A 12,612-nucleotide genomic window follows, 5' to 3' on the forward strand; every position below is an offset into this window, starting at 1 on the left:
TCTTATTCTGTTTTGGCTGATGTTTCTGGTCTAATACTCAAGTTTTTAATCAATTTTAATTGATTAAATTAAAAAAAATAATTAAAATTTAAATTTTAATAAAAATTAAAATTAATTAATTTAATTAATTGAATCAAGTTTTTAAGTCCTTTGCAAGAGCTGTAGTTCAAATCCTGGTTTAGCACTGATGAAGACACACTAGCACAGGCAAGAAATATGTACAAACAATTTTCCACTTGACTTTACTATAACACAGAATTCTTAAAATGATACAATTTTAAAAGGCTGGCTCTTCAGCCTCTACTGAGGCTAGCCTCAGTCTGTAGTTTTAATTCAGACAGAGATCAAAAATCTCAGGTCAGACAAGAATAAAAAAAAAAAAGTTCTCTTATCATGGGTTTCATCCTAGGCCAGCTGGCTTTACACCATCAAGTAAAGCAAAGATTTTCAATAACCTCAGTTGATTCATTATCTAGTTTCAACCTTATGAAAGACTTGAGTGTTTAGCTTCTCTTCATATTCCACAATGAATTCTCCCATTTTTCAGTGTTAAATTTGAGTTGTCTCCACCTTGTGTAGGTACATTCTGTCAGACAGTTTTTGACTGAGCAAAATGTACAGTACTATTGTTGTAAGACCCTTTGCAAGGAAATTCCTACATTTTGTCCCCTTTATTTTTATCTACAGCAGTCTTGTTTTGTCAAAAGTGCCCTTTCATATTGTGCAGGCAGAAAGTGTTAAGCTGGTATGAAACTAAAATAAAACCTAAAAATTGGTAACCGGTGGGCTATAATTCTCAATGTTCTATTAAATTTCTCATTTTCTGCTTAAGTTGTAAAGTGTTCTGTAAGGACTTGGGTACATGATTTGTCTGCAGGCCATTGCTAATATGTGGAACACAAAATAATGATGATTATAAGAAACACTGTTCAATTTGCAAGTTTATATATTGTCTTCAAGAAGAATAGCATTTGCAGTTTGCTGCGTTCTTTGCATCATACCCTTCTATACATTTATTTTAGATGTGGTATAGTTAATATTTTAATGCATTGCTTTGTGGTTAAATAAGAATTCTTTTTATTTCAACAGACCATGTATGCAACAAGCCCATATTCTGATCCTGTTGTGTCAATGGATCTTGATCCCCAGCCAATTACAGATGAGGAAGAAGGTTTGATTTGGGTTGTTGGACCAGTTCTTGCAGTGGTCTTTATCATCTGCATTGTTATTGCTATACTTCTTTATAAAAGGTAAGTTTACCTTTTCATTTATCATTTCCCCTCTATATTGGTCACTTACATAACACTGTTACACACTGTATTTTTGTGCTAAAATACTAACTGTCATTGCTTTGGGATATTTTGAAATTTATTAATGGCTTCCAGAATGCTGCAGAAATTTTTGACTGAAATTTCCAGTAATTACAGGTATGTGAGTACATTTTTCTGCTGATGACTGCTGTATTAACACTACTGCATTTAAATGTTTTTTCCACTTTGCATACATTTGTATGCAAAGATACATTTGTATGCGAAGAAAGTGAATATGTGCTTGCACATAAATATGTATGGAATCTGCACATTTGACTTTTTAAAACTTGTTTGTAGATGTATAATAGTAATACATTAGGGGTTACATTCAGCTTGTTGTTAAATGTGATTTTCATCTTCACTCAAGTAATTTGAATTTTAACTTTTGACAGTTGGCCTCAATTTGGCAATGTATCTATATGAATTTGAAGCTCTGATCTGAGAGATTAAAGAGACATCAAATAGCTGTTTTCTACTAATCTTTCAATGAGATCAAATTTCACTCCATTCTTCTTTCACTGTCTATGACACAGATTTAGTTTTGCTATTACACAAAGAACTTACTCAGTGAAAACTGTGTATGATATGCTGTACTTTATACATAGCAGCCATAGGTGTAAATGAGTTAACATGGGTCAAGATACTAAATCAAAACCAAAGAATGAAACTCAGTAAGTTTTTTTTAATGTTTATATTTAATTACTAATAAATGTAAATGTAATAAATTTATTTATTAATTTAATAAATTGTCTTAAATTTAAATTTAATAAAAATATTTTTTAAAATATGTTGATTAAGTGCATTTGAGGAATATTACATTACAAAGATGCTGTCAATTTCTGGGGAAGGGGCATACTTGGAATAATTTTATTAAATGAAGTATGTCTTCTAAAACTAATGGCTACGATGCTATTACCTGCATCTAAATATTTAAATCTGAGCCTGTATGCTCTTGCCACCTTTAGTGTCTCCAGTCAAATACCTCTGACTTTCATAAAGAGAGCTTCCTTCAGATTTTGGAAAGAATTCCCTCTTCAGCAGTAAATAACCATTCCAGAGTAAACTTCCCCTTTGGATTCCAAATAGATATATATTTATAAAATGGTTCTAGAGTGCTAATCATACAGCAGCATAACGCACAGTCTGTTGCTTGCAGACCGCTGCAGAAATTTGTCTCTTTTGAACTATGTCTGCTCAACGTTTTTTGTCATGCACAGTGTTTCCACAAATCAAGTTAGTTAGCATCTCTCTTTCTGTCCATCACTTCAAAAACTGGTCATTGAAGATGTGCTAAAAGTGAAATACTCCTTTCTTCTGATTATTTTGAAGTATTAAAAGTAAATCTCCCATACTAAAAAATAAATCCAAACAATATTATATTAAGTAGATGTTAACTGCTTCTAGAGTTATTGATTACATTTATTGAATCAAAGTAACGATCTTCTAATATATTACCAAAAAAAAAAACCAACAAAAAACTTCCACATATGGGCAGGTAAAATTTGCTCATCAGTAGTGTGAAGAGATTGTCATTCACTGAGAATGGGGGACATGTTTTCCATCTGTTATTTACTACTTGTACTCGAACTGTTTGGGCAACTGTCCATATGTATTTATTTATTTTTCTGTTTTCAGCTATTGACTCTAATTTGTTAAACTGCACTGATTTGGCAAATTACCTCTGAGAAATTATGACTGCAGTTTTAGCAGTCTGTGGTCCTCCGTGAGCTTTTATTTCTGTAAAAATATAGTATATAATTGGATATTTTTTCCAAGAATATGTAACCTGAATGCAAGTTTACTGCTAAATTTTGATAGATTTGCTGACTGTAGAAGAGCAATGACAAGACGGTTGGGATATTTAACATATTGCTTCAAGAAAACAGTGAAGTTTAATTCTGAGTTAAATGTATTTAATATGGCTACAGGAATTAGATGGGGGAAGTATATTAAAAAAACAATCAAGTAATTTTTGTGGATACAGAAAATGTTACAAATATATTTCTAGGATATATTGGCGTATAAGTGCAACAAGTATGATAGTGAGAAAAGAAAATTAAGGTATAGGGCATCAGTGTAGTTATGAACATATATGCAAAAAATGTTAAAGGGGATTTTATTAAAGGATGTGCAGTGCAAAGAGGATGACCAAGAAATGACTGTGTCTTCTGAAGTGCAAAGAGTACTAACTCAAGTAAAGGTCAACTATGCTTAATTCCCTTTGTCCATAGAAACCTTTGTGAACAGACTTGGACCACTAAGCTCATGATTTACAATACTACTTATACATTTTAATTACAATCACAGAGAAATTATGACTGCAGTTTCCAAAAGAAAAATTTTATGGGGAGAAGTCCTGCCCTTCTTTAAAACACATTATTACATAGCATGGATAATTTGCATGGGTTGGTTTGAAATATATTTGACATGCCAAAGACAAGGAATGCATGTTTGAACTCTTTTTTATTTAAGCTAAGTTGTATAAAGGTTATTGCCTCTGCATTTACTTTTCTTAAAATCTGAAAGCAAAGATATTTCATGACAGGTTTTTGGATCATGCATTAGAATATAGCCAAAAGGTCATTGCAGCTTAAGTAACAGTAATAGATGAGAATAATACTGAAGAGTACCTTTTCTTGTCATCGGACATGCTATTGATATAATACCCAACACCGATGAGGCCACCTAATATATTGTGGGCAGAAGAGGTCACAGATTCACAGAATGAAAGGGCCACACCTCTGAAGTGTGCCTCATCCTACCCCTGTTCAGAGCATGGCCACCTGCATCAGTTTGCTCAGAGGGATATCCAGGCAGGTTCTGTATAGATAAGAACGGAAACTCAATGACCTTTCTGGGCAACTTGTTCCCATGTTCAGTTGACTGTGTCATGGCAAATGGAACTGGCTTGGCCATTAACCAGTTCGGTGCTCTCTGTCCTTGCAGCAGTGAAACCACCATGCAGTCATAGTAAAGGGGGACGCCTATTTTGCAGCAGATCTTTCCATCTATTAAATTTTATAAACAATCAGATCAAGAGAGCTAAGTAAATTAGATAAATCTCACTTCCTTTTTCGCCATTTTCTTGTTGACAAGCAAATAAATATTTTCTTTGTTCAAAGATAGGGTATCTTATTCAGCAAAGTAAGATTTGCATCGAAAATCACAAACAAAAGCAAACCTAAATTTATAGGTGATGTATGCCCTAGAGGAAATGCCTAGCCATTAGGAGGTCTGCTTGAGTCACAGTTTACATATATTTTATATGTTTGATATATGTTCAATTACATAGGACTGGTCAATTAGGAACTTACTTAGTGAATGTTAAAGAGCTCTAGAAATTGTGTGGTGTTTCTTAGAAATGGACAAACTAGAAAGAAGAGTGAATGTCCCCAAGAAGCATCCTGTTATCTCATTCTTGGTTTTGGGGTGTTTTTTGGTTTTTTTTTTGGTTTTTTTTGTTTTTGTTTTTTTTTTTTACAAATTAATTTATGTGGCTATTCCTTGTAGTTTTTAAGAAATTATAAATTCCCTAATTTCAGTTTTCCACTGATAAAGAGCAAAAGTTCCTCATTCTAGATCTTTCCATTTCTAAGGGAGAGAAGTTAAAGCCATCTTGGCAGACTTTGTGTTGTTTGCTTTTATAATTGTTTTTTGATTTGGCTCAGGAGACTGTAGCCTAAACTTAAATCTTTTGAACATAGTAACTCCAGCACTCTGAGTCATAGCATCATAGATTAGTTTGGGTTGGAAGGGACCTTTATAAGTCCAACCCGCAGCAATAAGCGGGAACATTTTCAGCTAAGTCAGATTTCTCAGAGCCCCATTCACAGACCTTGAAAGTATCCAGGGACAGGGCATCCACCATGTCTCTGGGGCATCTAATTAATTCATAGCCTTCATCATAAAAAAATTCTTCCTTCTGGACAGTTGGAATCTACCCTCTTTCACTTTAAAACCATTACCCCTTGTCCTGTCATTATGGGCTCTACAGTAAAAGCCGGTCCCCATCTCTTTCTTAGAAGTCCTTATAAGAAGGTTGCAATGAAGTCTCCCAAAGCCTTCTCTTGTCCAGGCTGAATAGTCCCAGCTCTCGCAGCCTTTTCTGCTCCATGCCCCTCATCATTTTGTGACCCTTTTCTGGATTTACTCCAACAGATCCAGGTCTCTTTTGTACCCCCAATAATTGATGCAGCACTCCAGGCAGGGTCTCACCAATGTGGAGTGGAGGTGCAGAGTCACCCCCTTTGAGCTGCTGGTCCCGTGCTGAATCTTGAGCTGTAAGGAGAAATAGGCTTCTAAGAGAAAAAAAAAAACCCAGATCTTAAAAAAAAAACGAAAAACAAAACAAAACAAAAAAAGCACAGAAATGCAAAACAGAAAAATGGGAAATCTTAAGTGACGGTGAAGAATTTTAAAGACTTTCTCATAATGTGTGTAATCTGGTCATTGCACAGTAAAAGTTACTAAAATGTTGGTAGAACCCTTGTTTATTATAATCAACACACACAAAGATAAACACCGTAGTTATAGTGTGTGTGTGTGTATAATAGAACACGTAGGTGAGAGATAATAAATTATTTTTCCTGTTTACCTAAACTTTATAGATCACAGATCACTACAGGTCTATACAGGTCACTGTAGACCTCTAGTACATTGCATTCATTCTAAATCTAAAAAAGTGTGTAATACTTCACTGGAAAAAGATTTATGGTTACCTTGCTTTCCAGGGTACTGTTAAAAATTTCTTGTTATTGTATTATCTGGTGGTGAAATAGTTTTAGAAATTTTAATTTCTTTTTATTATTTTTTTAAAATTTAGTGCAAGCCGTATGTGTCTCATATATTTAACCTTGTTCATCACTTCCTTTTCCTCTGCTCCCAATCTCTCCTTCCCATTCTAGATTGCCCTCCACTTTAATTTTTCCTCTCTTCCCTCCTCTCATTTCTCTTCTCTCTAGAATGTAAGAGGGAGCTACATCTCAGTGAGATGTAATTTTTCAATGTAATGTTAACATTACTTTCATGGCTCAAATTAAACACCCATTCTCCATTATCTCAGTGGCTGAAATTTGAAGTCTCATTTCTTGGTAGATAGTATTTAAAAGAGGTGTATTTTTCAACAGAAGATTCACTTTCGACATGACCTTTTGTCCTCTATTAATTCTATGATTTCCAAGCATTGGATATTTTGATGAGCTGTCATTTCTTAATTTGGTTTAGTTACATATCTTTACTGCAAATCAAAATTCCTTGTATCTTCTATTTTCATGCTTATTCTCTGTGCTGCTGGTCAACTAACATTTCATCTTTTCTTCCCTCATTGCTGCATTAAAATGGAGCAGTAAACCTGACAGGTGAGAAGTGAAAAACAATCACTCTTTATTTAAAACAGAGAAGGAGAAAAAAAAGGAAAAAAAAAATCATCATGATAATCATCTAAGACAAAACATCTGTCAGTCTTAAGTGAATGTAGGCAGTAATTTATCAATATGAGGGTAACTGCAAGATTTGCTATATTATTTACAGCTTTTTTGTAAAGATATAGCTCGATAGCATTTAAAATAGAATTGTGTGAATTTTTATACATTTAATATTAAAAGAGTAAAGTATTAAGATGACCAGAAGGGTGTTCTGGAAGATCAATTTAGGGCAGAATGCAACTATTTTCTCTGACCATTTTACCACTGCAAATTGTAGGTACCTTACGCACCATGCATAATTACATTACCTTTGCATTGGATCAAATATTTTTTTCAGAAATAAACATCTTGCCTTCGTAGTATAATGCTGAACATTCAGGCACCTTTGTGAAGCTAACATGTCTATCTTCCCATGCAGGAAGAGGGCTGAATCTGATTCTAGAAAGAGCAGCATACCGAACAGCAAGGAGGTCCCCTCTCACCATCCCACTGATCCAGTGGAGCTGCGACGCCTTAACTTTCAAACTCCGGGTAAGAGACAATAATAACGCACTGAGACCTGTGTGATCACAACCTGATTACTGATGCTATTACAGAAATGAAAGGGTGATTGTTTGAAAATACTTATTTTGATCAGGGGTTTGGGGGAGTGTTTTTTGGGGTTTTGCTGCAAAATATATTTCTTTGTTAGCTTTGGAAATAATTTTGTAATTTCTTTATTAAAAAAAAAGGCCTGCTTGAAAAAAAATTTTAAAAAACAACCCAAAGACACATATCGCATATGTTGCATGGGTGTGTTTTATGTGCTAAAAATTCCAATTTAAACTTAACAATGCTATAAAATATTACTGGGAAATGTACATCCCTCTGTTTATTAATTATATTTTTACGGACGCTTCTTTGTAAATAAGCTTCCCTTTTATCTACTGCATTATCAGGTAATATATTAACATCATTGTGAGTTCCACTGGTCTGCAAATATACAGTATGAACAAGAAATACATAGCTAGATACATGGTCTTATTGTTGAAGATAAGGCTGTATATTATGGTCATGGAGGATATTAATATGTCAGTAGTTTTGAGGTCAGAAGCAACACACTCTCAAATACTTTATTAAATTATTTTTTCATTATTTACTGTTTTCTTAAAACTTTATTCTTATAGCCAAGAAGCAACAAGAGAGATACACTTAAAATAGTATTTTTACCACCTTTGCCGGAGTCAACTTTTACTTAAATTTGCTTTGTTATGATTAAGTTATATCCCAGTAGACTTGCTTTGTACTACAATATATTTGCATGGAGTCTGATGCTAATTAGGTGCTAAATCTTCATGAGCCTCATGTTTTTGTCAAACTTACTACATTAAGTAAAAAAGATAGTGAATTCAAGTTCATAAAGCAGGAAAGTGCTTGAGATGCTGAGGATTAGCTGCTGATGTTGACGTGATAAATGCTATTAAATGGTTAAGTGAACATGCAAATGTCATTCCTGATCTTCTAAACAGTGGCTGTGTTGAGAAGATGTTGCTCCAGAAGGATGTATACACAGAATAATGAATGTGACTAAAGACCCACACTTCATGCATATGGCAGAAGTGGAAAGGGAAGAGTTTGAAGGCTTGAGTTTTGCTCCAGCCTTGCTTTTTCAGTCTGTTCCAGTACACTGCTCCAAGCAGCTGGGACAAATCAGGTGTTTTTTAAGAGCACATCTTCTAATTTAATTTCATCTTAGTGTAGGAATCTTATTGGCATGCTCTGAGACCTGCCTACCCTAGGAACTTAAATAGTTGAAATTTTTTATTCAATGTCCTTCTGATGCTACAATTTCAGTGTAGGCTCATTGTTTCTGGATGAAGTTTTCATCTGTTTCTCAGCACTTTTGTAAAAGTTTAAAAGAATTTTACAGTGGAAGAAATATACATACAAATCTTTGAAACATGAGAAGAAAAAATATTGTTCTGAAAGTCTAGCTTAAAAATCAAGTAATTGTTCATATGCAGTTATATAATGAGTAGATTGAATGGCTTACTAGAATCACAGAATTGTTTTGTCTGGAAAAGATATCTAAAAGAATTAACTCCAGACATTTACCTTATTTTTGACAACAAACTATGTCCTGAAGTGCAACACACACGTTTTCTTAGCACTCCAGGGCCAGTGATTCCACCAATTTCCTAAGCAGCCTGTTCCAATGCCTGATGACCCTCCCATCATGCAGAATTTTTTCCTAATATCTAACCTGAACCTCCCCAGCTCACCTTGAGGCCATTTCCTCTTTCTGTATCACTTGTTACCTTGGGAAAAGAGACTGCCCCCACCTGGCTTCTTTCAGGCAGTTGTGGAGAGCACTAGGGTCTCCTCTCAGCCTCCTTTTCTCCAGGCTAAACACCCCCAGCTCACTCAGCTGCTCCTTATAGAACTTATGGTCCAGACTCTTTCCTAGCTCCACTGCCCTTCTCTGGACATGTTCCAGCATCTCAGTGTCCTTTTTGGAGCGAGGGGTTCAGAACTGGACACAGGATTTGAGGTGTGGCCTCTCCAGTGCCAAGTACAAGGAGACAATCCCTGCCCTGCTCCTGCTGGCCTCGCAGTTGCTGATAAAAGCCAGGATTTCAGGGTGATCTGCTCAATCACCTTCCCCAGCATCCAGGCCAGAGTGAGAGGCCTGTAGTTCCCTGGATCCTCCTTCCTGCCCTTCTTGTTGATAGAGTTCCTATTTGGAAACCTCCAGTCAACCAGAACATCCCCAGTTAGGCAGGACTGCTGGTACATGAGGGAAGGAGGCTCAGTGAGTATTTTAGTCAATTCCCTTGCTACCCTTGGGTGTATCCCAACACTCCCAAAGACCTGTGCAGGTCTAAGTGGTGTAGCAGGTCACTGACCAGTTTTTCAGGATCGGGGGGACTTCAGACTGCTCCCAATCTTTGTCTTCCACCTCAGGGGGCTGGATACCCACACAATAGTTAATATTGCTATTAAAAATTTAGGCAAAGAAGGCATCAATTACCTCAGCCTTTACCTCATCAATTGTCACTATGTTTCCTTCTTCATCCAATAAATAATGGAATAATAATTAGATACATAAGCCTAATTTACTTTGCTCTATTTATTTACATGCATAATCTTACCTATCTATTTAGTATTCATCATAATTAAAATGAAACATGAGGGAAAAAACCCTCCTGCCAAGTGCTAACATATAAAATTAATTTATTGTAATTAATTCTTAATTTACATTGAGAAGGTAAAGTTATTAAGAAATGGCAGAATTTGTGGCACTTGTAGATACTGTAATTCCACCTCATTGATCTGAAAAGAACTGGAGAGGATTTAAGGTGTACTTTTCTTGCAGGTCTATCATTTATTTGTGAAGTTTACAGTTTTCTGTGAAGCTGTTTGAGCAGAACATCTGTGATATGTTTCTACTAGGAACTCCTTTCCTATAATCCTTTTCACAGATTGGAATATTACCATTATTATTAAAAATACAGTACATCAAATGATGATCTTCTTCCTACTATTGTACCACTTAGGATTCCTAGACATAGGTCTGTTGTATACTATTCCACATACAAGTAAATACCAAGGAAATGAATCTTTTCCCAGTAGATTTGTCTTACTCTGTTACACTTGCTAATTAACATGTTCTTAATATGTAAACAATCATAGTGAAATTAAGGTACAGTTCTTTTGTTGGCAAAAGCAGAATTTCACTTAACTCACATTAACTTCAATTAGGGCTTCCATGTCATTAAAATCTGACTAAATTTAACTTAAGTGTTTAGATCCTACTGGAATATTTATCCATCTCCCAACCAGCAACAAACCATCAAATAACATGCAATAAAGTTTTCTGTTGAAACAGAGAACATAGATGAACATAGAGAAACAACAGAAAGGCTGTACATTCAGGATACCAGCTTTGTTCTTTCGCTTTCAAATGTTTGGGGTTTATTTTCTGCAAGGCAGCAGGACTAGATAGGGGGGTACTGCAGAGGAGGCAGCTGAGGAAAGGAGGTAGGGCTGATGTGGTTATGTGTTGGGTTCCTTCTACTGACAAATCTGCTGTTGCCCTCATAAAATTAGGCATTTCTCAGCATTGCCTACAAATAAAACAAAGGATTGAGTGGTGAATTGTATTTTCAGTACGAGTTCATCAAGGTAGATGATTTCACATAGTTGTTGTTTTAATGATTTATTTCTTTAGATTATGAAAGCATCCACAGTTTGCTTGGGGCTTTCCAGGACCAACTTCTTCCAGTGGGAGAGGAAAACATTTTCAAATGAATCCATAATGTACAGAAGTGTTAAAGAAAAAAATTCTAAATTACATTGGCATATCTGGACTGGCAGTTTTCCCTTGGAGAGGTGAATGAGACACTCCTATAAAATTATGGAGTGTCATAAGCTTTACTACTTTCAAGGATTTCTAAACAGCCACATTCCAAAAAATGCCATCAATCATATATTTTGTATAAGGAAAGATCTGATCAGATACAGATATTAAACTTGAAAACTAAGTCCTCGGAGCAAATTTGAATTTCTAACCACAATTTTAAGTTACTTCCAATATAGGTGATTAGGTACATTTTTGACACAAAATATGCAAAAGCAATATTTTATCTTTGGAGATATTTAGAGAATCATTTCAGAACAAATATGTTGTACTTGTCATAAAATTTTCAGTTCAGCATGAAGATGATATAAAATTTCACAGTCTAAACTATCAGCACAGGAAATTTCTTGCTTTCCTTTCACTTCCATCGTCTACATTCTTCAGTAGTCTAAAGAGATCTAAAGAGCTCTAACCTAAAGATTTTTCTATCTTACCTTGCTCAAAAGGGATCAAATTTATTTCTGGCTTCCCTCCTCATTGGATGGAGTAACTCCATAGATAAATTTCACACTTTGCCTTGACATTTGGAAGAGCCCACAGTTCTGTATCTGAGAACAAGATCCCAGGTCCATGTGTGTTATCCAAAAATGTGTATGTGTTAGATAAGCCCATATGCCAATGAGTGGATCACAGCAGTGCCAAGTTCTCTTTGAGTAAACATGAAAATACCCAATCTCTCAGTAGGACTTCATTTTTAAGTCTGTTATTCTTCCATAACTGGAATAGCTGAATAAAAGTCTATCACATTCTTACCTTTCTGTAAGTTTCCTATGAAACACAGAATTAAAATAATTAACCTGGTGCACAAATTTTAGAGGTCTCTATGCCACATGGGAGAGTTAAGGTAAAGAAGGGGTAATAGTTAAGCCTCACAAAAGGTTTCATCAAATAAGGCAGCGCAGTTGTGCAGAGGAAAATTAACTGAAATAAAGGAGTTTGAGTGAGTTCTGAGAGATCCAAGGCTCAGGCAGACTTCAATCTGCCAATCAGCTAGAAAACTAAATTGAGTCATGCCTCAAAAGTGACTGATTTTTTAATCCTCATTTAACTATAAAATGTGTCACACTTATAAGTAATTTTTGTAATTGGGTGCCAATTAAACAATTATCTCATTATATCTTATGAACTAAATAAGATACTTTGAAATACAAGAAAAATAAATAGAGTTATTACAGCTCTAAGTTAAAGACTTTTTTTTTAATTAGATAAGTGCTTACTAAACACTTATTCCCTGAGTTGCTAAGGAATTTTCACAAACTTATTTCCATGACAAAGCAGAAAAAGCATGAAGCTGTTCAGAGGAAAAGACTGCAAATTAAAAAGGAGGTGGGAAAAGTGATGTCTGGATTTAGTTACCTGCTTTGCAAGACAGCAGAAGTTTCTTTGTGCGTCAGTTTATCCACTCAACATCTGTTTATGAGAATCATGACAATGCTGAAGGAGGTACTGTGTTTTGTCTTCATGGCAGAAACAGACTAAA

The 12,612-nt window shown here is 35.1% G+C and overlaps 1 protein-coding gene across 1 annotated transcript in view; it reads left to right on the forward strand.

Moving 5' to 3' along the window:
• Positions 1-12,612, forward strand: part of PTPRD (protein tyrosine phosphatase receptor type D) — a 369,133-nt gene that overhangs the window by 277,703 nt on the left and 78,818 nt on the right. The window contains exons 23-24 of the mRNA XM_088054032.1: positions 1,090-1,250; positions 7,152-7,264. Of these exons, the coding sequence (XP_087910158.1) occupies positions 1,090-1,250; positions 7,152-7,264 (274 nt within the window). The remainder of the gene's footprint in view (positions 1-1,089; positions 1,251-7,151; positions 7,265-12,612) is intronic.

The sequence above is a fragment of the Pseudopodoces humilis genome, chromosome 4 (genome assembly GCF_049639895.1).
Source record: "Pseudopodoces humilis isolate 2021_Gansu_Grassland_sample_001 chromosome 4, ASM4963989v1, whole genome shotgun sequence".
Classification (NCBI taxonomy): domain Eukaryota; kingdom Metazoa; phylum Chordata; class Aves; order Passeriformes; family Paridae; genus Pseudopodoces; species Pseudopodoces humilis.